Source organism: Eulemur rufifrons, chromosome 15 (assembly GCF_041146395.1).
Source record: "Eulemur rufifrons isolate Redbay chromosome 15, OSU_ERuf_1, whole genome shotgun sequence".
Classification (NCBI taxonomy): Eukaryota; Metazoa; Chordata; class Mammalia; order Primates; family Lemuridae; genus Eulemur; species Eulemur rufifrons.
The window spans coordinates 30,764,898-30,792,043 of record NC_090997.1 but is presented as its reverse complement, the minus strand read 5'-3'; the positions used below and the strand labels follow the sequence as shown (position 1 = coordinate 30,792,043).

Genomic DNA, 27,146 nt, shown 5'->3' with positions numbered 1-27,146 from the left:
TTATATTTGCCTACATTATCTTTTGTTTAAAATAAAATAATAAATATTATTTATCAGTTCAAATATCCAATCAATATTTTCAGAACTTTAATTCTGAAGTTCATTTCCTTTTCTGAGTTAATGTTACTAATATGAGGAAATGGTTTTAAAGCTCTTCATGGATCTATTTAATAAATGTTTATGTATTTTACCAAATCACTTGTTACTATATATTAGATATAAAACAGTACCTGGGAAAGTATGAGTAAATTCAAAAACTGAAATTAGTAATTCTTCACTAAAAAAAACAATGTTCCTTCAGATCTGAATTCACAAAAAAGGATTTTATCTGAAAATTTTGAATTTTCTTGATATATGTCACAGGCAAATCAAAAAACTGAATTTGTACAAAAACTTCTGGCTAAATTGCATAATATTTATGCATAAACTAATTTTATTACACTATTGGAAACTTAAAACTATGGTTCTCCATTTGACTTCCCATTGACTCCAATTTTTAGGAACATCAGTAAACCAATGGCTGCCACTTCTTTTGCACAAAGGAAAGACACCTTCTCTAATCTTGCAGAAATTCACCATGAGCTGGTGCCTGGGAGGCTGAGAAGTCAGCCTATGCTATATGCTTCTATTTAACAACAAACATCTTCTAATCTCTGCTCAGTGCTTGAGACTTTCTCTTTCTATAAAGGAGAAAAATACACTTAGAAATTTGGAAATCTGCCTGAACCTGGTAATGCATTTTTGTACTTATTCAAGCTAATAGTAAAAATATAAATCACCTCTTCTTAAATAAGAAGGTGCACAAAAAGCAATTCAGAGAAGCAAATTTTCTTCATTTCTGGATTTGGCTGTAACATATATCTAAAAAACACTAAAAATAAATTCTTAGAGAATTTATTCTAAACATCCATCCTATTCTGAGAATTTGACCTGCTTACAACTAATGTATTAAAATATACTACTCATTCATTATCAAGAGTATAGCTCATTAACAATATTTGCATTCTGTGTTGTAGGTTGGGATATAGTGTTCTGAATGAATATTATCCTGAGAACATGTGAACTGAGGGAAATATCCAGGCTTTGAAGGAATTTTATCGAAATCACTCGATATGTTATATTAGAAACTTCTCTTATTTGAAACTTCTCTATTAATGGTAAAATAAATTGTATGCATACAACTTCATAAAGACGTAGATAAAACTGTTAGCTTCAAATTTCCCAAAATAAAGGCAACAGCTGAAAATTTTCATAAAACAGTTTAAACACTTTTTTCATCGAAGGATGTGCCACATGCAATGTATTCAGATGGAATTATAGCCCATTTATTATGAAGAGCAAAAACAGGAATTCAGTTATTTGTTCAAATTCTATAATTAATGGGGAAAAATATATACCTGGGAATGGTGGCACATGCCTGTAGTCCTAGCTACTGGGGAGGCTGAGGTGGGAGGATTGCTTGAGCCCAGGATAAAGGCTGCAGTGAGCTATGATTGCACTACTGCATTCCAGCCTAGGCAACAGAGCAAGACCTCATCTCTAATTTGAAAAATATATATATATATACACACACATATATATATATATATATATTTGGAGGGAGGCTTTTAAAATAATTCAATTAATTTAGAAATAAACATTTTATTAACTAGAAAATCATTTAATTACAGTGTATTATAGCTGACTTAACACTGTCAACTTTTTGCTATTTACTTTATGTAACAAGATTTTCTTTTCAAATAATATTAAATTCTAAAAATGCATTTATTTTCTATACATTTTAACAATCAATTAATATTTATAAATAGTATGCACAAAAATATTCAATATATTCAATTTTGTTAAATTAAACTTTATCTAAAGTCCTATTTAAAAATTTAATTCTGGAAAGTCCCATATCAATCAATTATTGAAGAAATAACTTTGTTGTCTTTCTTTAAAAGTTGAATGACACATTTTAAGTAGTTAACATAAATAAATAAGAATATGTCAATCCTGAATGTCTCATACTGAAAGCAAAATAATTCTTACACGCTTTTTGTGCACTTTTCAATTCACAGCTACTTTATTTATGGACTTTAACTGGTGACAAAAAAAAATGGCTCAAAAAAAATATCAGCTCCAAAAACTGACAAATGTGCAGCAAAAGATTATGAAAACATGCAGTGGTTTCATTAAATTAACAACATTAAATAGAAAAATGTAACTAACGTATTACCAGTTTGTGCCATAAATTTAGCAGCATCAGCTTGTTCCTGAGGGACCCTTTTTTCATGAACAGATCGAGGTCGCTGACTTTTAATTGTATGATCTCCCATCATTCCAAATTCTAAAGACAGAATAAAGGTATATGAAAGCTTGTGTGTAGACATTTCTCACAAATTACATTACTGTCTCATGCAATATGTTCCTACGCATACCTAGAAGTTATTGATTATATTCACAATTCTGAATTTGCTAGGCTGATCTGCTTGGAATATCTCTAAACTCAAGTCAGAAAACCTATAAACATGAACAAGGCTTCAAGAAACAGTAATAACAGTCAAGGAAATGACACATAATGTTTTAAATCAACTTGATTAACAGAAATATTGTACTCTTCTGAAAATGTTTTGAAGCAATACATAAGAAAAATACAACCACAGTGTTAACTGTTGTTTTTTCAGAAAGAGAATCCTGACTGGGTAGCATCTGCTTCTTTGCCCAATAGTAATAATCACCCCCAGAAGTTTGTAAGCACTTTTCTTGTAACTAGTTTACTCAATTCTGTAATCTAACTTTTCTAAAGTAGGTCCATTCCCTTAATGGAGGTTGCCCTTGGTGTCCTCAAAGGGTCACGAAAAACAGTGGCCTTAATAATTCTCATTCTCCCCTGCCCTACCCCAAATAATTCCTCACCCCTTTGCTAACCACATATAAGATAATGTTTTTTTCTTTTAAAAGTAATATTTATGAAATAGAGGGACTCCGGCTTTCTGTTATTTAATCTTTTGATAGTAGAGCCCCTAAGAAACGCAAAATGTTCGGGCCTAACTCAGAGGCAAATGGGGGAGAGAAAAAAAAATAAGATGAACAAAAGAATAGCTTCTATGTTATATATTTTTTTAAAAAAATCATGTGCTTAGCATTCTGCAAGAGTTCTGTGTTTATTGAACTGTTACTATAATTTTAATAAAACCAAAGCCCAGTGCATGGAACAGTTGTTAGTTTGGACTCATAGGAGTATAAGAAGGGGAAGGAAATATCTGAGGGGCAAGAAATTGTGGTGCTTTCTCTTCATCAAGAAAAGTATTGCGCCATTAAGGCCAGGTCTTTTATACATGACAAAGACGATGGGGAAAATGTGTTCTAATGATAGTGCAGACATATTACCACAACAAATAATGTCAAAATTTGAAAGCGAATAATTTCACTAGCTGGTTATTTTTTCCCCATCAATTCTTAAATAATGTTATGCTAAAATATTACAACATCCTTTGTGCAATTAAGCAGTGTATTTTGTAAGCACTAATTCTACCAACTCCTGTCTTGTATGTAAGGAGAAAAGATAGCACATGTTTCTGTCTGTCCTGGCAAATTCCCTCATAAAAATTAAACTATGGCACCTGGAAAATTGACTTGTTAGAAATTCTTTCCAGATATTCTATCCAAAAGAACATCCCCTGAGAAATTTGAGGAATCTAAATGTGCATTTATTTTTGTCAGTTTAGATAATATCCAAAGCAGGAAATGAAAATTTTCATAAAACGTCAGTGGGTTTGATCTTGTAAAACCCATCACTGTTTTCCATTACTGCCAACATCCTCTCATTCCATTCATTTGTGTATACAACAGGTGATACCTAAATCATGTTTCACCAGGCTAATAAGAAGTGTCTAATCACTTATCATTTAATGACTTTGGAAATTTATCATTTAGAAAGTTTATATCTAGACTGTTACATACTACCCAATATTTTAAAATATTATATGCAATTAAAATGTTTCTGGATCTGAAAAAGCAAAAGAATTTAGTGGTAACTTATCATAAGCATGCTTCACCTCTTTCCTCTTGAATTTATAATTTAAATTGTGTGTTTGTGTGTATGTATGTCTATTACTTTCGCCATTTAAGTCAGAGTATATGTCTACACAAATCACTTGAGGGCTCTGATGCTACAATAAGGTAGCTTTGGCACAGGGAGGGCAAAGGATGCCAAAAAAAATTATTCCGTGCCTACAACTTAATTACTCAGTAAGTAACTATATAGCCAGTTCTAATAGAAGACAATCCTTCAATGCAATGGCAGCATTATAATGGCCTGAAATCTCTCTTTTAAGGAAAAATAGTTTCTTTGTACAGAGAGTATGATCCTGAAATTTAAGGGTCTGAGTATGTTGGTGGACAATGCTGGGATAATTTTAAAGTGTCATGTTCAATTTTTAATCATTTCTTAAGTTTAAGCACAAGTTGAAATAGTTATTTTTTTAAATAGCATTTAAGCAATTCATTTTACATGATTAAGTGGAATGTGATTTACATCGTTGAAAAATATATATAATACAAATTAAATTTCAATATCCTCCACTGTCGTCACTTTTACTTATCATCAATGATCAATGTTGTATGAACGTTAGTTCTGATATCTTATCATAGGTCACAGTATTTAAGATAAAAAATTCTTCAATAATTTATGGCCTTGTTTATATACTTCTTACATAACTAAAAGTTTAAAATGGAATTGTTGATTATTGTCAATATAATGCATCTGAAAAATTATTTTGAAAAATATGAGAATTAATAAGAAGCCCTGATATAACTAAATTATTCATAAGACAGAAGACATGCTAATAATTTATTTATTTTTCTCAGTGGAAAAAACAACACTATGGTGGTATTTTTTTTTGAAAGTTCCAGACCTAAATTCATTCAGATATGTAAGTAAAATATGTAAATTATTATCTGAACAAGTGACTTTCTTCTACCTACATTTATGTGCTTAGTGTTTGAAAAAAATCTTCTTTAAAGTTAGCAATATAAGGTTTAACAACAAATGTTATAGTTATATCCATAACTTACAATAGGTTATTTTCAAAACATTTATGTTCTCTTTCAAGATGACATTATCTACCTCATTTCTAATGAAGATAAAGGCCAACTGGATCATCCAAACTTAGATAAAAACAACTGCTTTTGCTACTGTTCTCTTATGTAGTGACTGTTGGTTGAGGTAAACCTTGAGCATATCATGCTTTCTGAATGAATTCTTCATGGGTGGTTGATTGATATTCAAACAATTCTTAGTTGGCAAAGATAATATACTACATTAGTTACACGAGAAAAATAACATAGCCAAATAAAAAGATGATCTGCTTTGGTGAAAGCAATGAAAAGCAAGTTATGAAATCAAATGAAATAACGTAGAGCATAACATTGTGTATGTACATATGGTACATGGCTTACGAAAATACAGGGTTATTTCCTAGATCTTTATGTTGATGTTATCGATGAAGTAGTAGTGGGTAAATAACTATGTTCATGTATAAAACCCAAATGATTGGAGATAAATTCCATGTGTAGGCACATTTTCTCAGATAATCTTTCCCTTTGCTTTTTCCTAAAAACCACTAGTCTCTGGAAGTCAGATATAATAGAAGTTACATGAAAGAAAGGTTTTGAAAATATATTAGCCTAAGTATAATTTTATATCTTTTCTTTCCCCATCCAGGAATATATAAGTAGATCATTAAGAAATAAATAGACTTGAAATTTGACTCTTGATAATCAATTGTCAGTTATGAAATTTTTGTTGGGAAATCAAGGGTCATAATAATGTGAAACTAAAGTCATCAAAAAGTTAAAACACACACATTTATTATTTTACCATGTGTTTATTTTTAAACATATGGACAATCAGATCATCAGATTAGTAGATAACAGAGTCATCACTGTAATCTGTCTTGCAATGTAAATACTAACTACACATTGTTACTTAACTTTTCTTTGCATTGTCGCAGAAACCTTCAAGCCCATGCCATTATTGCTTCTCAAGAAACTCTGGGTTATGTCCTACTTACACTCTGTGGCCAAACTGCACTACTTTTTTTCATGGAAATGGTCAAACCATTGCACCCTTTCTCACATTTTCCTCCATTTGAATCACCTGCCTTTATAGACATGCCTGCAGGAAATCCCCTCACCTAGCCCAACTCCAATGGCACCTCCATGAACTATTTCCTCATCGCCAAACATAAACAGCCTCTGCCTTCCTTAACTTCTATTTTAATTTGAATCAATAATACTTTTACTGTAATTATTAGGTTAAGTATTTTATTCCTCCTACTATAAACTTCTAAGGGAAAAGAAATATGGTTATGAATTTTAAAATCATCTCCTGCTTTGCACATAGCTGGGTTTCAATATTTATTTACTAAATAAATAAATGTGCATTAAGAATTACTTATCCAAAATGCAATTTTCTAGATGTCTAGAACCATTCCTTTAACTTGCCTGGTAAACAGTTCAATGGGGAAAAAATAAAACTCTCGATGACATACTTGAAAATTATTTATGCATGTTTATGATGGTCAACATTCCTGCTGCCAACAAGATTTATCATCCATAAATATATTCAGATTATTATTAAAATAATTAAAATACTGCCTAATTTAGAAATTAAATGACACTGCCCTAAAACAATGCTTTATATTTTTAATAAACATTTATTAATTACTTAATATGTTAAGAATTAAAGTTAAAAAATGAATAAGAAATGGTCTCTGTAACTGTAAAACTTATTTACAAGGAAATCCAGCAAGCATGGCCTGATGGTTTGAAATATATAAAATTATTTATTTTAATCAAAATATTGTTAAGCTACTCTTGAGACTCATTTTTATATTAATTTCCTAGAATACATTTAATTACAATGACTTGCTAATATGTCTCCAAGGAAGAATAAAATTACATCTTTTAAGTCATACAACTGTACATTTGAGGTGACATCTCATGTATAGTAACCTAACAGGAAAGAATATTAAAATCTGACTTGTTGACAGAAGAAGGATTCCATCATCTGGCTGGCTTAAGGCAGTGTAGACAAGTAAATTCTGTTAAGAAGTAACCAGATAGTCTCTGAAAAAGATGATTAGATTTAATGCATTCTATGTTCATATTTAGGCAGGAGTATAAGTTATTGAATTTATTCATTTATTTTTACATTTATTGGAAACAGCATTAACAGTGATTTTACATGAAAAATATTTCCTGCATACTGTAGTAGGGAGATATTTGGATGATGAAGAGCAACCTAGATTATCAGCATTTTGATATCTTTCCGATTTCTGAGATTTTGTCTTGATTTTTATAGTTTTGTGAAATGTTATTAGACTTAAAAATTGTATTCTTTCACTCAACAAGCATTTTTTGAGTGCCTATATAGCCAAGTATTCTATGAAAAGATAAAGCTAAGACTGGAGTATATATAATCAAAGACAGTTTTACAACTAGCCTGGACTATTAGAAACTAGAATTTTAGAATTATACATCATTAGTTAAAATTATAAAGATTTTTAAAAAAAAATACCTTTGTTTTTGATTAGAAATATACAAATTTCATATTACTCAAGAATCAAACAAAAATAGAATAAATTGTGGAAGTCAACTTTCAAAGAACTATATAACAATAGTTATATAGCGAATTAATAGATATTAGGAAATGTTTAAATAAAATAAAATAAAATAAAGACATATTAAGAAATATTAGGAATCTGAGAAATCCATTCTTAACATTTAAGAAATCAACTTTTCTTCAAATTATTTCTTGGTTCCATTGCCATAGGTAGATACCTGGCTATAGGACCATGACGCTATGTCTTACAATAATAAACAAAACTTGGTTTTGTTTTTTTAATAATTTAAAGAGGTTTATTCTGAGCTGAATATGTGTGACCATAGCCTGGAGAGCCATGTCCAAGTACAAAATACTACCACAGGACTAATATTGTTAGGTTGCTGGGCATGATGCTTAAGTTAACTGGGTAATTTTATGGCACTTCTAAAAATAGATAAAGCATGCAACAGTGAATGGGCACGCTGCTAGTATCTTTATAGCAAAGTTAAAAATGTTCAAGAGTTTTCAGTGAAGTTGTTCAATTGTGTAACTTATAACATATTTTATAAAGATAAATACCAAATATAATTAGTGTGTAAACTTTTAGACAATGATGCTATATTTTAATTTATCTTTATTTCAAGTAGGAACTTTGAAATAATTACATATAATTATGGATGTTTTTAGAATTTGAACTTTGAATATTTGCAAATTATATAATAAAATATATTATTTAGAATGATTCCACGAAATTTGGAGTATAAACTCTTCAATTACCATTTTAACACTTATTCTGTCTGCCTTCTGGGAAATGTTAGTAAGTTGGGCACACTCGTACATGTAAGAAATCACCAATATGTGTAACCATGTAAGAGTTATTAATATTTCTTATACATTATTCCAATTGAATTTTATGATCTAATCTCTTTTTAAGACAACTACTGAATTCTTATAAACCAGCAGTAATGGTTTGCTTAAAATAGTTTTATTTGTTGGTGAGGAAAATAAATGTAAAAGCACATAATGATAAATACAATTCTACTTCTAGTAGTAAAGTAGTAGTTGAATGTCTTTTCTTGTTGACTTGTGTCAGAATTTAATTTAGCATACTAACACTCTAGTGGCAAAATAAGGTGCTTTATACTGTAAATTCTAGCACCTTTTGCAGTAGAATAAAACTCTTACACTACAAGATTTTAATAACCCTAAATCCTATTGCTAAAGTGTCCTGAAAATATCTTAGAGAATCTGAAATATAAGAAAGTAACTGAATTGTCCCTGGATGAAGTTATTTCTATATTTTCTAAACTAGAACAGGGCTTGGCTGCTTTCCTGCCAAAGGTTTCTGACATGTCAAGGGATCTTGTGTGTGCACGGTAGACTTTACACAGGCTTCCAAGAGGACTGGCTCATTTCTATTTGATACTTTAAAATTTGCCACAGTATAGTATAGAATAAGTTAACTTAAAGCAATACCACTGTATATGTATTTACAGAAAGAAATAAGATATTTCATAAAAATAATTAGTACATTATTTTATAGTATTAGTAATAGTAATTATTAGCAAATTATTGGTAAAAAATATTTACTACACCACAATTGAAATCAAAAAGATTAGATAAGCAGTTTCTTGATCAAAAAATATATACACTGTCATAATCCATGATATGTTTTTTTTTGGTCATAAAACACTGGCATCTGTGTAATTTAGATACATCTATATTGCACTTGAATTATATTCAATTGAGTTTAAAGGTCTCGAGTTTTACTTTTTGTACCTGGAGGTAAGAGAAAAGAGTTTCTTCTGTCTTTTAATATTTTTTACCATATGCATTATATTTATGCAGAAACGTTTTGTTAGAGATATAGAAATTTCAAATTGAGTAGTTCTAGTCATATTTTGCCATTTGTCTACTGCCTTATTTTTACATTTTATTACAAAATGTTTTAATTTAAAGTAGTATATTTATACATTTGTACTAAAATAAATATCAAAACTGAATTTTGATATTAATAAAAATTATTCTACTAAAACATACATATAGTGTTTATAATTTCTAGAAATAGCTATAATACCATTTTGACCATTCCTTTAACATTTTTAGCTTATTTTTCAGGGATAAATTAAGATAGCAAATATTTTCAGTATTTTTTAGTATATAAATAATTTTATAAGCAATTAACGCGTATTAAAACTTATTTTCTTAGGTTATTAATATTAAATGCCAAATGCCATTCTTTAGAGAGATCTGAAACTGCCTTTGCAAAGCAGTGCTTCATATACTGAAGATAGTTAAGACCATTTTAACTGGGATGTGGGCTAAGGCTCATTGTGAAGGAGTTGGAAAAAATAGGCAATCAGGAGGTGCAGCTCATACTTTAGAGCACTATGCCTTAAATTTCCTGCCCCTGTTTCCTCTTCTTACCAATTCAGATGCTGAGAACATTATCTCTAAGGTCTCTTTAAGCTCTAAAGTTACATTATTTTCTAGGTCAAAAGTTGATCCATGAACAAATAGGCTATCTCTCAATGGACCAAGAGTCCTAGAAGACCTGACCAAGGTCAATTAACAGGTCTGTATACAGAGATACAAGCATGTGGACACAAACATACAAGTCTGACTAATATGGTTGTTTCAAAACATTTTCTCAAATAAATCAAAGTTGAACAGTTATCTTGATCCATGTCTAAGCACTAAATCAAGGTTTGCTTTGCATGCAAGGTCTCAGATTGCCTAATACTTAAACAAGTACATCTATTCTGTAGCTAGCATCCACATTGCACAGGTATATTTTTAGAAGAGGGATTTTTTTCCAAAGACATTTGAGGATAAAGGAATTTCACTCATTCAACAAGCATTAAATGAACATCTATTACATTTCATACAGGATTCATTAGAGACATAGCAGTGAACATGGCAGACAAAATCTTGTTTCTGTGAGAGAAAATATTAGTTATTCCTAGTGTGACATATAAGGCTTATGAAATAATATATGAATATTAAATTTACTAGACAGCCTTTTATAAAGGTTAATTATAAGCAATCATATATATATATATATATATATATATCTCAGATTGATAGCCTTTAATGTATTCTTTCATTTATAGATTTCAGATAAAACCAGTATGAATGCAAACCTCATCCATATTATTCAATAGAATTTGGTTAAGAGGGCCATTTATATTTAAACTGTAGACACAAAAGCCATGTCATCATGTCCAAACAATAATGTGGTCTCATTGATCTCTCTTGTATATGTTTACAGTTTTCTATCTTTTTAATTTTAATTGATTTTGTTATATGCTAATCTGGTCTCTCTATACCTCAGAAGAAAATATATGTATTTTCTCATTCCATTCTTTTATATTATACATTTTAAAATATTTTTAGTTTTAAAAACTACCCAAGAAGACATAAATATATTTTATATATATCATCCTCCTCTATTTTCCTATTACTAGACATTCATGTTGCCTTCAAAGTTTTGCCAGAAGAAGAGAGATTCCTGAAGTGGTTATGCTGTGAGGAAGCAAAATTCAAATTTTGATAGATATTGCCACATTTCCCCTCTGAAATGTTTTTCCTGATATACTTCACCACAAGTAGTGTAGGAACGGAAGATGTTAAATCCTTTTGGTCTATTTGATTTCTATCAATATATAACATCTCTCTTTATACTGATTAGTGTTTTTCATATTGATTTCAATTTTGTCTGGTATTTATGTTATTATCCCTGTTTTGTTGACACATATGTCTTCTACATCTTTGTCTATATTTTATTTTCAGCCCGTTAGTGTCATTTTGCTTTAAGCATGTATCTTACACACAACTTATATAGTTGTATTTTAAATCCCATATGATCCTCTTCCTTTTATCAATAATACAAACTTAAATCCACTCACATTTACTATATTAATTAAAATGTTTAATTTTATTTTCTGTCTTATATTAGAGTTTCTCTTTAGTACGCTTTCTTGCTGTTTCTTTAGTTTTCCCTTTTCCTATTTTTTTGGATTGATAGGAATTTTCATTGATACTTTTTTCTCCAGAGATCCTAATTTAATTATTCAAAAGAGTTATATCCCAAGTTTCTTACATGTATAAAAATATATTTTTAATGTATATATCTCTTCAGTTAATCAATATCTACACTCTTTCCCAACCAAGATAAGAATTTGAATGTGCTCTCACTTCCCCCTGCACTGACACCCATATGTCATTTATTTCCAAACTATTACATTTGTACATTGTGTTTCAATAATTTAGATTTAACTATTAGATATATTAGTTTCTTTGTTTATCTTCATTCTTCGATTTATTTTTCATTTTGCTCAAGTATAACCTTTAACACAAAATAGGTCTAAAATTGATTTCTCTTGCCCTTACACTTGAATGTTAGAGATTTAGACATTTAGGGTTGAGAAGTTTTTCTAGCACTGAACTTTGAAGATACTTTGACATTGGTCTCTGTTATCCAGAGCTGCCTATGAGAAGTCTTTTTGTAAGAGAACCACTTTTACTTCTGGCAATTCTTTAGAATTTTTCTTTTTATCCTTGGAGTTCTGAAATTTTACCAGATTGGTCTTTTTCATTCGGCTTACTTTGTACTCTATGTTCCCTTTCGATACAAGGACCAACCATCACTTCTGGCAGAGAACATTGAATGTGTTTTACTCCTTAGCTAACTTGCCCATTTCTGTGTTATCTTCCATGTCTTGTGGAGGCTCTGAGTTACCTCAAGCTGTACTCTGCTTCCATCTTAATCCCCTAGATATTCACTAAAAATTTCCTCTGGAAAAATTAAGCCTCTGATATCCGATTAGTAAAGGGTGACTGCCAAACATGCAACTTTCCATTTCATTTTCTGAGCAATTCTCTTCCTTGTTACACAAACCTTTCAAAAGAATATCCTCTAATTCCTCACTTTCCACTCATCCAATAATGTCAGGTAATTTAGCTTCAAACCTCCTTCCCTGAATGAAACTGTTCTCTCGATGACGTCAATGCCACTTAGGGACTCTCATGTTCATCTTGACGCCTTCAGCATTTGACACCTTCCTGCCCTCTCCCATCTCACAACCATTATTGAAATGCTCAACTTCCTGGCCTTTCAAAGCTGAAAGAATTTTAATTTTCTTCCTCCTCATGTCTGCTTTTCTGTCTCTTTCATTGTCTTAGTGGCCCTTCATTCTCTAAATGTGAGTTTTCCCTTAAGTTTTGCCTCAACATTCCCTTCCTCAGAAACCCTACTCATTCTTGCAGATTTGGGTATGGCTTTTAGGCAAAGAACTGTTCAGGCTCCCACCCTCATAGGTCAATCTACATCTTCCAGACCACCTACACTAAGTGTCTCCTAGATATTTTGCTGGCAAACTTAGCATTTATGAAAACAAGTTAATCACTGCCCTTGGGAAAACCACTCCTAGCTATATATTTCAAATTTCTTTTTAATAAACATGCAGTGTCATATATATATATATGCGTATATAGTGAATAAATAAATAACAAAGTAAAAATAAGTTGGACAGAAATAATGCAGAAAGCTGTCTTAGGTTTATCAACACATCTTGATGGATCAGTTTAGTTACTTAAAGATAGGTGCTAGGGCTTGATCTGAAAAGTTGAAGGCTATTAAATAAAGAGATTATTTTGCGTAGTAATAGAGGGATAATTTAACATTTACTGAAACTTATAGGGAGAAAAGGTGAAGCTCATTGGGGACAATAGAGAAAGGAAGTGAGGTTAAGAAATCTGGGGAGAGGGATAAAGAGAGAAGTGTCTAAAAAAATGTTGAGATGAGACCAGAGAAGAAAACAAAAATTCCTTGTAGAGGGAATTTCAAAAGCAATATTAATAACAATGATATTTAAGCATATATATACTATGCTGTGGTGAAATATAATCCCTTTCCACTCCAGCCAACTTCTACTAAAAGCCTACTTAACTTGTGTTAGAGATATTTAAAGGAAAGGGATTAAAGAAAAGAAAGATTGGTTTCGTGTTGAGGTTGACAAGGGAAGTAAAAGGAAAAGCAATGATGGATAATGTACCTGAAATTCTTGGACAAGTGGACAGGCAGAAATATATGCAACTCCTCCTCCCTTGAAATAATTGCTGGGAATATTAGAGGATATTGAATTTCTAGTTCTAAATTACGTGGAAGTTCAAGCCAAGTGTTTATTTAAAATTTATACTAAAGTAAAGATAGTCCTCAGAGAGCTGGAGAATTTAGAAGCACCTTAATGACAACTCTAGGATAACAAATTAACATATTGGTCTCTGGGTGGCTCATATTGGCAGTGGCAATTACACGTGGTCCTTCACCTGATTTTATACCTTCTGAACCATATGAAAACACTGACATAATCTAGCCAGGAGTCCAGAGTTGTTTACTCATTATCATAGGGCTGAGCTTTTATAAGGCCAGTGGCCAAGTGGCCTAAGATGTATCAGGGGCTTAAGGAGGGCTTCACAAGAAGGGTTTCTCTTACATGCCAAATCTACCCTATTTCACTTTATAGGTTTTTCTTCCTCCCCACTTCAACTTTTAGAGGACTTATTAGCTCTGATTACCCAATTATAGTGCAATTTTTTCATCAAGAAGTAGTTAAGATTTTGTTTCTCTGAAGGAAAAATGTTTTCCTTTGTGTTGTAGTTTTTCTAAAAAATATTTGATCTGGTATTTTCCCATTAATTATCTCTGTTCAAAACTATTATATATATTCTTTATGTTATTACTGCTTTGGCAGAAGACTGTGTTGGGGTATATCCTCCCAGCTGGGATACACTTGGTTTAAAAAAAGTTAATTTTAAATGGCCACATTGGTTATTTGATGACTAAAGCTTATTTAGTCAACATTGTAACATAGCTGTACCAAATCTCAATTTAAACTTTGATTGCATTTTTTGAAACATGGAATTCAGAACTCTTGGACTATTTGGCATTTAGTTGAGGTCCTGATTTTTTTAAAAGCCATATAGATAAAGGAAAATATGTGCAAAAAAAGGTGCTTAGAACAGTAAAAGTATAAGAAGGAGAGTGAGGACTGCCTCAAAAACTGTAGTTTAATTCCAGTTTCATTTTGGAAATAATTTTTTGAATGCCCAGTGGATAAGGCACTTTAAAGTACAAAATGTAGTAGGAAATCTAGGGCAAAGCCAAATAATCAAACTTCAATACTGAATTATTAGTACTGTAAGTGACATACAAATAGATTCTTACTAGAATCAAGAACTGAGAATAGTTTGAAAAAAAGAAAACAATCAGAAAAAATAGTAACTATCTTCAAATATTTGGAAACTTGTCATGTAGCAGAAGCATTAGAAATAAATCACCTGTATTGTTTATGAGAAAATAATTTAGGAAAACGGGTCAAATCCATCAAAAGAACTTTCTAATACTTTGGAATGCAGAAAAAGGAATGGGTGGCCATATGAAGTACCAAGATTTTGATCACTGGAAATGCTTAAGTAGTGGCTGTGTGATGAATGAATATTTTAGAGAGATTTTCTGCAAGGATTTAGCTCTGCTTCTCAAAATTGACTGTGATTTTTTCGTTTCTCCCAAACCCATGCACTGTCATTTTAAAATTCCTATCACATCTCTATCCAAAGTATTTTCCAAATCTGTCAAATTCTCATCATTTCTACCACTACCACTCTATCCCAAATCCCACTGGTCTCCATCACTTGGACCATCGCAGTGGCCTCCTAACTGCTCATACTACCCCCTCCCGTTTCTCCTGCTTATGATTCATTCTCCACGTAGCAGACAGGCAGATCCTTTAAAAGGTAAAACAGATAATGTAAATACCTTCTTGAAGTCTTTTTATGGCTTCCTAACGTTTAGTATAAAATCCAAACTCTTTATCCTGGCTCTTATGAAAAGCCATAGAATCTGCTGCAGTCTACATGTACAAGATCAGCTCACATGCCCTGGCCATCACTCACCATGCCCTGGCCATACTGGCCTTCTTTTAGTTCCTTAAAAATGCTCATTCTTTTTTTTGCACCAATTGATTTCTTTAACTGAAAAACTAATTCGCTTTAGTTTTTCATGGCTGAATTTTTCATGGTTGATTCCTTCTTGTTATTCTTACCTAAGCTAAAATTTCACCTCCAAGAGACCCTCCTTGACCGCCAAATACAAAATACTTATACAGTCATTCTCCAAGACTGTGGTCCCCAACCCCGGGGCGGTGGATGGGTACCAGTCCGTGGCCTATTAGGAACTGGGCCACACAGCAGGAGGCAAGTGAGGAAAGCTTCATCTGTATTTACAGCCACTCCCCATTGCTCACATCACCACCTGAGCTCCGCCTCCTGACAGATCAGCAGTGGGATTAGATTCTGCATTATGGTGAGTTGTATAATTATTTCATTATATCTTACAATGTAGTAATAATGAAAATAAAGTGCACAATAAATGTAATGAGCTTGGGTCACCCTGAAACCATTCCCCTCTCCCCCCAGGTCTGTGGAAAAATTGTCTTCCATGAAACCAGTCGCTTGTGCCAAAAACGTTGGGGACCGCTGCTCTTAGACCTCATTTTAATTCTCTGCAAAGAACTTACTGATATCTGTGTTTTGTTTTGTTTTTTTAAATTTTTTTTAAATACTGTGTCCACCAACTCACTAAACTGTAATCTTCACAGGAGTAGGAATCTTATTTATCTTGTCCATCACTGTAATGATATGCTTTGTAAGTGATTGAAAAATAATTTGGAAGGGACAGAGAGAGGAAAGAGAGAGGAGAAGAAGAGAAATTATTGTTAATGAACAATATTCATTGAACAATATCATAATCTTAATCTTACTGCATTCTATGTGATTTTTTTAGATCTATCTTCTAATTCACAAACATTGCCTTTACAGTATCCAAATTAGTGTTCATCTACTGAATTTTTAATTTTATGGTTATATGTTTGATTTTCAGTAGTTCTGTTTTTCTAAATCTGCCTATGTTTCTTCTGTTATTCTATTATTCATTTTTCTTTATTATGTTTTTAAATTATTTCTTCTTTACAAAAAGTCACTTTAAACATTTCTCTCTTATAGTTTATTTAAAGTTTTCATTTTTATGATTTTTTCCCTAGTTCTTGGTATGTTCCTCCTGTTGCATCTACTGATTCTCTTGCATGTTTTTTTCTGTTTTCCTATAGTTTATTTTGTTTTGTTTTGTTTTATTTAATTTTAATTCTATTGAAAGTTTATTTTACTCTCAATATAAAAGTGTCCTTTCACAGCAGTAAATTTCTTGTCTTTAGGTTGCTGTTTCATAAAAAAATAAATTCACACCATACATCTGCATGTTATATGCTAGTATTCGTTTTTTTCTTGGGTATCCGTCCCCCGCTCCCACCAAGGCTCCAAACAGAAGACAAGCTTCCATTTCACTGTTTCCCAGGGACATGAAGTGAAATTTTTCTAGACCTCCTTTGACAGAAGGGGAATTTTACTGAGGCCTCAGGCTTTTGTAATTGGATCGATTTTAGTTCTCCAAACCTACACAGGCTGAGGGCACTCTCCTGTCCACACAACAGCACTGAGATCCCACCTCTTAGCCATTTAGAACTTATAACTACCTAAACAGTTAAAAGCCCCCAGCTCACCCTTAATATTTTGTCTTTTTATTGTTTCTGTTATATGTTATGGGCACTTACACATTTCCCTTTCTTTTGAGATTGGTTCATTTTTTCTGTTATTACATTTTATTTAGCATTTCCATGAGTTTTTAACAGGTCTTGAACCATCCACATCCACTCCTTCTGCCATGTACTGGAATTCTTTCCATTGGAGTAGGCACTATATTTAGGTTCTATCTTCTGCATGAGTTAGGTCCCATTATTATTTCCATTTTAAATATGGAGATGATGAAGTTTCAAGAGGTTATGTTACTTGTCCATCACTGAGCATCTATAATAATATGTGTTGGGTTTGGAACTCAAAAAATCACACTTAACTGATGCCCAAATCATGCTCTCAAAGATAACGCCATATAGTTAATACGAAGACTAAGAACCATTTCAACTTAACATTAATTTTACATCCTTGAACATTGCATGCTTTGCTTCCCTAAATTTGAATCCATGGTTTCATGGTGTTAATCATTGTGGATAGGCTTAAATATGATTAATATAGAATCAGGGAAATGTATGTTCAGGGTTTTTATAATCTCAGCTGTAGGTCACTTCCAACTGCTTTGCAGGTTTTATGTGATACTCTAGAGCAAGAAAAATATGCTAAATTAAGAGCCTCACAATGGGAATTGATATTAAGATAGCCTTAAAAAGAATGTAATCTCATAGTATCATCAACATGAGGTTGGATATAATGGAAACACTTTAATAATGAGTAATGTATCACACTGCTACTTCCCGAATGTTTTCACCCTTGGCAACCAGATGCTTTTTTAATTTTGCCTCTACCAAAATTTCCTTTATTGAACATAAATAAGGAGGTGAATTTACATTTTCAATGAAGCATTTAAAAGTGTGAGTACTAGGCCACATTAGATTAATTCTGGAAGAGGCATAGGGAAAAAACTCAGAAATTTACATATTCATTCTATAAGTTACTGAGACTAAAATGGCATTAATTTTGGTGTCCTTTGCAGATCTTAAGGGCTTTTTTGACTCCAATTTTAATCAAAGAATAAAATTCTTAAAACAGTGCTCAATTCTTCTTAGTAAATGGCTGGGAAAGAACTGAACTCTTTTACCAGACAAGTAATCTGTTAATCACTCGAAAAGGTCACAACCGAATCATACAAAAACTTAATTTTTCTGTGTAACAGTGCTCTATGTTTTTCCCAAACCCAATGGTTTCAGAGAACCAGCATTTCCCACTTCCTTAAAACACTATATTGACCTCAAAAACACGTCTCACCCCCAAAAATCCTTCCAGACAGTAAAAAAATGAAACAGAAACAACCAATAAGTGATGTTTGACATTTAAGAACGAGCTTTGTGTTTCAAAAAAAGTCATTTTCCAAAAAGTCAACTTTCAAACTTTCCCAGAAACAAATTTGCAAATGAAGAGACATCACCAGCTAAAAACAATGATTCTTAGCCCTATTTTTTTTTCCAAACACCACTTACATTAGTTAAGTTAAATGCCCACATTAGGTAGAAAGTTTCCATCAGTTCTCAGGTCACTTTTGCAACACTGCTATTAAGTTTGATAACTCTACCAGCAAATTCTCTTTTTAATTGGTAAGACTCTCTCTCTCTCTCTCTCTCACAGCCTCCTTTAAAGACAGAAAGCATCATATGTGGGTATTCAGAGTGTCACATTAAATTTAGCGACTTAGGCATTTAAATTACGTTTGTGGTTTGCTATGTTGACCTCAGTTTTTGCCTTCTAAATTGCATACTGATTTTTCAAAAGGCTATCTGTGTTCTTCAAGTAGGAGATTGTTTGGAAAAAGGTGGTCAGAACCATTTAGATCCCACTCTGAGGCAAACAAGTAAGCAATATCAACAAATACATGATTACCATAAAATGATCATATGAAATTAAACTCAGAGCTCACAGAAATGTGTGTCAATATTTTCTTCCTTCTGCACTAAAGTAAGGACACCAATATTTCTTTAGTTCCTACTATACCACTAATCTCTGGTGGAAGGATGGAATTTGTTGCCTCATTCACATTTCTGTGAAGTAAATTTTTTCCCTTGCCAATGTAGAGATGAGGAAGCAAAGGATTAAATAGTGTCCAGTTACACTATAAATTAGAGAACTGAGATTCAAAATTAGATATGTCTACATCCAAGGCCCATGTTCTTTGTCCTACAATGTTAAAAGTGAATACTGAAAGGCAGGGTAGTTTTCCCTCATAATTCAAATTCATTATAAAAAATATAAGATGTTATAAAAATACATGTTATGTGTATAATAGCTTCAATATCAAGAAAATCTTACTAAAATTATCTTCTAAGTTTGGGACTCTCTTTTGAGGGGAGGCATATGTAACAAGATGTTATGAGACTCTCTTCAGAACTTGTACCAGGGCTTACCTAATAGTGCAAAGGTTTCATTGTTGAAAATAATTTACTTAACCCAAATCTCCAATGTTTCCCAGGGACACAAAAGCAGCTTTTAGCATGACAGTCATCCCAAGGCAAATATTGACAGTTGTCATCCAAAAGAAGAAAAAGAGGCAGCCTTAGGACAAACACTTATACAGTTAAGGGAGACTGAATTTTTCCTGGTTGGTTTTTCACTTAGCCACCAGGCTGGCAAGCCAGCTGTCAGATACAGAGGAGGGTGCACAGACACCAGCAGGAAGGACTTAGATGAGACCATGAGAACTACAAATACAGAAGTGGATTAGTTTTTGCAGCTCAGGGAGGTGAGTGAGGATTTGGATAACTTCAAGATAAAAAGATTTAGAAGTAATAAAAGTGATACACTCTATCAGCAATCAGGAAGTCACAATAAGGAATTACTTTTGAGAAGTTTATGACTTCACCTGGAGTTCAATTTCACTTCAACTTCTTAAGGAAAATATTCAGCAGATACAACTACGGATAAAGAATGTCAATAGGAGGATATAAGCTTACTGACTTTTTATTGTGATTGGATGAGGTCTGCAAAGCAAATAAGGAATATAGGCTGCTTTTGCAGAAGGTCCATGTTTGTTGTTGGGAGAGAAAAGAGGAACTTTGAAGTAAAATGAAGATGAATGGTTAAAGTAGACAGAAAAAGTAGGAGAGTGTTTCACAAGGGAAGTCTGGCTGAGACATATTCCACGAGCAAAAGGAATGTTATTGAGTGTTCAGAAGGTTATTAGATTTGGGTATTAGGTAATCACTGGGGACTCTTAAATAGCAAATAATTTTCAAAAAGATAAGAGAAGAAACAAGTTGATTAGAAACAGAAAAATGTTAGAATTGATCATTGATAGATAAAGTCAATAGATGTTTCTTTTTGAGAGTGACAGGAAAAGTAACAAATCCAATAAAGAGATAAAAATCCATCTGAAAATTAAAATGGCAGTGGATGATTAAATAATATATTGATTTTAATATTAAAGTGGATATATTGTTTTTTATAAATTTTAACACTAAGATCTTATTGAAGTTAATAATTTTCAGAAAATATAACAATAATTCAAGAAACAGGAAATATTTCATTGTCCAATAAACAGAAAAGAAATAGAAAATGTTAAAGCACTATGTAAAAATATAGACCATTTTTATGTGCACTAGGGGACTGATTTTTAAGCTTTTAAAATAATTTCCTAATATATATATACAAAGTATTATAGAAGTTGAAAAGGATGAATAGCTACCTATTTTGTTTTATGAAATTAAGATAACACTGATAGCAAAATCTGACCATGATGGTTAAAAATAAAATCCATACATCAAAATAATTTATATGAAAATCCTAAGTAAAATGCTAGAACAAAATTAATAGTTCATGAGGAGGTAAATCTCTCACAGCTAAGCAGGTTCCATTCAAGGAATTAAAATATGTACTAACATTGGGAAAACTTTGAGAAAAATATAATTTCTATGAATCTGGAAAAGTCTGAAATGTATCAACTCTACTTAATTAAAATTATTCATAAAATAGTAACTCTTAATATGATTAGAAAAAATAGCAACAAAAGTCTCAAACCCGGCCGGGCGCGGTGGCTCACGCCTGTAATCCTAGCACTCTGGGAGGCCGAGGTAGGCGGATCGTTTGAGCTCAGGAGTTCGAGACCAGCCTGAGCAAGAGCGAGACCCCATCTCTACTAAAAAATAGAAAGAAATTATATGGACAGCTAAATATATATATAGAAAAAATTAGCCGGGCATGGTGGTGCATGCCTGTAGTCCCAACTACTCGGGAGGCTGAGACAGCAGGATCCCTTGAGCTCAGGAGTTTGAGGTTGCTGTGAGCTAGGCTGATGCCACGGCACTCACTCTAGCCTGGGCAACAGAGTGAGACTCTGTCTCAAAAAAAAAAAAAAAAAAAAAAGTCTCAAACCCATAGTTCTATAATGTTTAGTGATGAGGCTCTAGAGGCATTTTCAGAAGGAAAAAGTACAAATAAAGGATGCTCATTAAATCAATAATTATTTAACAGGCTTGGAAGTAGATCTAATATAATTAGAATAAAAGCATTTACACAACAAACAATAATGGAAAAAGGAACAAATTGTCCTAATTTGTAGACAGAAAACCCAATTTTAAAACTCGTAGAATTAATGAGTTCATTGTATCTGAATATATGATAAAACACTCAAATTAATAGCTCTGCTATATTGACAATAATGCACTATAAACAATAATTTCTAAAAATTTACAAAATAACAAATGTAAAACAAGCAATGAATTTAACAACACACATGCCAAGCTATATGGAGCGAAACTACAAATTTTAATCAGAATCAGATGCTGCTGAGTGCTTCCCAGTATTATCTTATTTACTCCTTATGGTTATCTTCCTGTATACATCTTATTTTCATTTGAAGCTTAGAAAGATGAATAAAGTCACCTAATGTCACACAGTTAAGTGACAGGAAGAAGAGAAAAGAAGTGAAGGGAAAAAAGGTGAAGAGAAAGTGGCAACTATATAGGAAAATATTCATAGATATGATAGCTTTTACTATGGAAGACTTTCTGTACATTAAAAAAAGATTTTATTCATCAGAGAAGACATCATAAATAAAATTTAAGGTTTAACAACAAACCAGGGAATCTATCTGCAGCAAAGTTACATGAATACACAATTAACGGACAAGGAAATAACCATAATTAATAAACATGTTCATTCACTAACAACCCAAATAACATAGACTACAATAACAATAATTATTTTTATCTATTATGTTAGAAAAAGTTAAAAACATATTTCCAAGGAGTCATCAAATGAACACTCATTGTTGTTGGAATCTAAATTATTTAAACCTGTCTTTAACAATTTGGCTGGTTTTATTAGAAACTTTAAAATTGCCAATATTCTTTAACGACGTAAGTCTATTTCCTTGAATCTATATGATTAAAAATACTAGAAATATGGTCAAAGATTCATGATTAAATATATAGTACAGAATCTCTTGTAATAGCAAACAATTAGAAACTAAGGAACAACTAGGTAATAATAAAATTAAGGCCACATTTGAAAACCATTTTCCGAGAAATTTTAATGGCTAAGAAAAATGCACCTGCTCTGTTTGTAAGCACAGTAAAAACAAAACTAAAAACAAACAAAAAACTACAAAGCAAATACAGAAAAAAACAAGCCCACCCCTTTTACCTCTGTGAGGTTATAAATAATTTTGTGTGTCTTTACAACTCATTGTCTTTTGCACATTATCCACAATGATTATATATTATTCCAAAAAATCAGGAAGGGGACATTTTAAAAAATCAATGTTTAGCGCAGTTTTGCTAAAATATAGACAGGAAAACTAGATTTGTGTATTTAAGGAGAGAGTAGGTAGCAAGAAAACGGAGGCAGTGGTCAAGTTTCTTGCTGCTATAACTTTGTGAAAGAAAAGGAGAAAATTGGGGCAATAGCTAGAGGGAAGACTAGAGTGTGAATATCTGGGAAACTTTTTAACCTAATTTGCAAAACTCATTTATAGCTTGAAGACAAAGCACTGCTGGGAAGCAAGGAGACATGGGGATGATCACCACTTCCACTCAGTGCTGTGGAATGACAAGGCTGAAGATGGAGGTCATGGACCAGCCTGCAGCAGGTACGCTCTGAAGTAGGACATAGGTAATTGCTTGACCAATCAAGCAGAAAGGGAAGCCTGCAAGAGTTGTCATTGCTATTGTGATTAAAATAGATCACAGCATATTTTGCTGCAAAATACATCTATTTTCAAGTAACTTTATAATTTTAATTCACAGTAAATGAAATGTTTTTGCTCAATCCTGATGGACAGGAAATAAAGAGATGTCTCATGTAGTGAGAAACAATTAACTTATTATTAATTATTCTTAATGCCAGAGGCTCAGAAAGCAGCTTTGTGAAGTTCATGTCAGCTGGGGAAAGGATAAGATTATCACTAACAAAGCAAACCTGAGAACTAATTAGATGACCTTGGATGTATATCCTAAAAATTGTTTTTTATCTTTAGGAATAGATATCTAATAAACCACAATATGGTTTGGAACTACTATTTGGGGCTATTAATACAGATATAATATTTATATAAGATGCTATACATTCTTAATAGTCCTACCAGCACTGAAGTCCTTAAAATCACAGTGGAACTTCATTAGGTTGGGTGTTTGGGAAAAAGATGTTTTGGGAAAATAATTTTAGCATTTGAAACAAGATTATGAGAGATATATGAAAGCAGAAAGTCAAACCGAGGGGTTCCTGGATGTCCATGGTTAGAAGCATGCCTATGAAAACAACCTAAATGTCTACCAATAAACAATTACATAGATTAGGATAGAATAAAATGTAGAATTTTTTCATGGATTAAAGAATAAGGTAGATTAATGAGTACTGACCCAAAAGGATCTCCAATGTACATTGTCAAGTGAATAGTATCAGGTAACTATTAATAGTGCTCATTCCATATATTCAGACCTTCACTAAAACATGTGTGTATGTGTGTTTATGTGTGCATGTAGAAATATCTCCAAAGAATCACACCAACTTTTAACATTGGCTTCCTCTTTGTAGATGGATGGGGAAAATTGCAAAGTTTGTAGTCAATATACAGTTATGTGCCACATAATGATGTCAAGGTCAATGACAAACCACATATATGACTATGGTCCCATAAGATAATAATGGGGTTAAAAATATTCCTGTTGCCAAGTGACATTGTAGGCATCCTAACATTGTAGTGCAATGTATTACCTTTTCTATGTTTAGATACACATGTATTTGCCATTCTGTTACAATTCTATAGCATTCACTACGGTAACATGCCGTACAAGTTTGTAGCCAGGGAGCAATAAGCTATACTATACAACCTGAGTGCCTAGTAGGATATGCCATCTAGATCTGTGTAAGTACACTCTATGGATGGACATCAGGAAGATGGCTGACCAGAGACACCAGCTGCCACAGCGTCACAGTAAGAAGGAAAATTTTAGATGAAAGAAAGAAATAAACATAGATCAGGTGTAATTCTGAGGGAAGCGTGCCAGAACCTACGAGAGACTCCATGGGAAGAAGTTGTGAAGCGGAACAAGAAGGAACAAAATATCAGCAGAGACAACCCCTTAGAGGCTTGGAGTCAAGTGAAAAGGGTGGGTGGAGCGGTTTGCTTTTCTCTCCCTCACAACTCTGACAGTCAACAGGTTCCCAAGGTGCTGGAGAGACTTTCTACCCACACAAGCCCAAAAGCTGCTGCCACCAGTGATCTGAGAGCACCTTGTAAGTTAAGCATCAGACTCCCAGCCTCCCTGGAGCACTTCCTGTCACCACAGACTCAAGCCAGGATGGCATGCGCCATATTGCTTTGCTAACCACAGTGTGTCCTTGTCCTCCCCAGGGGATTACAACTCTTCAGGTTTCATCTTACTTGTTCCCACACAAACATTTCCCTTTGGCCCAGACTACAGGACTCAAAGAGATCCAGTGGGTCCTGGAGGATCTGCGAGACTCCAGAGTCTAGAAATTCTGGGCAGGCTGCCTTCTGGAGGGAGGGGCAGAGACAACCAGTGAGCTAGCTTTCCTCCATTCAGACTCTTTTCCTCCCCTTCCCTTCCCAAAATATACACTGGGGAAAAGAATCCCTATTGAATAAATGGTGCTGGGAAAATTGGATAGCCACATGCAGAAGAAGGAAACAGGATCCATATCTCTCACCAGTCACAAAAATTAATTCAAGATGGATAAAGGACTTAAATGTAAGGCATAAAACTATAAGAATTCCAGAAGAAAATTTAGGAAAACTCTTGTAGATATCCACCTAGGCAAAGAATTTATGAAGAAGACCCCAATGGCAATCACAGCAACAAGAAAAATAAATAAATGGGACTTGATTATATTAAAAAGCTTCTGTACAGACAAGGAAATAGTCAATTCAGCACATAGACAACCTACAGAATGGGAGAAAATACTTCCAAGCTGCATAACTGATAAAGGACAAATAATCAGAAACTAAAAAGAACTCAAGCAAATCAACAAGAGAAATCAAACAAATCCATTAAAAAGTGGGCAAAAGACATGAACAGAAGCTTCTCAAATGAAGGTTGACAAATGGCCAATAAACATATGAAAAATGCTCAATGTCACTAATCGTCAGGGAAATGCAAATTAAAACCACCTTCCCCCATCAGAATGGCTTTTATTAAAAAGCCCAAAAAACATAGTTGCTGGCATGGACGCAGAGAGAAAGGAATGCTTATACACTGTTGGTGAGACTGTAAATTAGTTCAATCTCTATGGAAAACAGTATGGAAATTCCTCAAAGAACTAAATGTTGACCTACCATTTGATCCAGCAATCCCACTACTGGATATTTACCCAAAGGAAAAAAAGTTATTTTATCAAAAAGACACCTACACTCAAATGTTTATTGAAGCACAATTCACAATTGAAAAGATGTGGAATCAATCCAAATGCTTAACAATTCATGAGTGTATTAACAAAATGTGGTATATATATATACCATGGAATACTACTTAACCATGAAGAAGGATAACTTAATGCCTTTTACAGCAATTTGGATGGAACTGGAGAGCATTCTCCTAAGTGAAGTATTTCAAGAATGGAAAAACAAACACCACAGGTACTCACTATTAAATTGTAACTAACTTATGAGCACATACGGCATACAGGGAAGTAAAACTCAATGGAAATCAAGCAGGGCAGAAGGGAGAGGAGAGGATGGGCAAAAATCCACCTAACGGGTACAATGAACACTATCTGGGTGATGGGCACACTTTTAACCATGACTCAGGCATTACAAAAGAAATCCATGTAACCAAAAACATTTGTACCCGTTACACTTTGAAATTAAAAAAAAAAAAAAAAAAAAAAAAAACTAAAGAAGAATGCAATTATTATGGTAACTGCCCCAAAAGAATATATGACATTCATTGCTACATCTGCTATGTCTGGCACAATAAATTTTGCTGAATACATTAATGTTTTAAACAGGATATTTTCCATAGATCTAAAATACATATATTTCTTAAATTATATTAATAAAAAAAACTAACAAAGAAAAAATAAAAAATACATTCTATGACAGCACTCTCCAACCTTTTTGGCATCAGGGACCGTTTTCATAGAAGACAATTTTTCCACAGCCCAGGGAGCAGGGGGAATGGTTTTAAGGTGATTCAAGCACATTACATTTATTGTGCACTTCATTTCCATTACTATTACATTATAATATATAACAAAATAATTATAAACCTCACCATAGTTTGGGGACCCCTGCCTATGATGTTTGCACAACTACAAAATCACCTAATGACAGATTTCTCAAAATATATCCCTGTTGTTAAGTAAAGCATGACTTATACTTAGTTTTATACATTCTGGGGTTTTACAATTAATATGTATACATGTATTAGCTAAAGTACTAAAAATTTAAAAATAGGCACTGAATATTTTTTTTAAAGTCTAC

The 27,146-nt window shown here is 32.7% G+C and overlaps 1 protein-coding gene across 1 annotated transcript in view; it reads right to left on the bottom strand.

Moving 5' to 3' along the window:
* ADGRB3 (adhesion G protein-coupled receptor B3) overlaps positions 1 to 27,146 on the bottom strand; it is a 683,715-nt gene that overhangs the window by 420,168 nt on the left and 236,401 nt on the right. Inside the window, exon 4 of the mRNA XM_069487813.1 lies at positions 2,219 to 2,329. Coding sequence (XP_069343914.1) covers positions 2,219 to 2,329 — 111 coding nt within the window. The remainder of the gene's footprint in view (positions 1 to 2,218; positions 2,330 to 27,146) is intronic.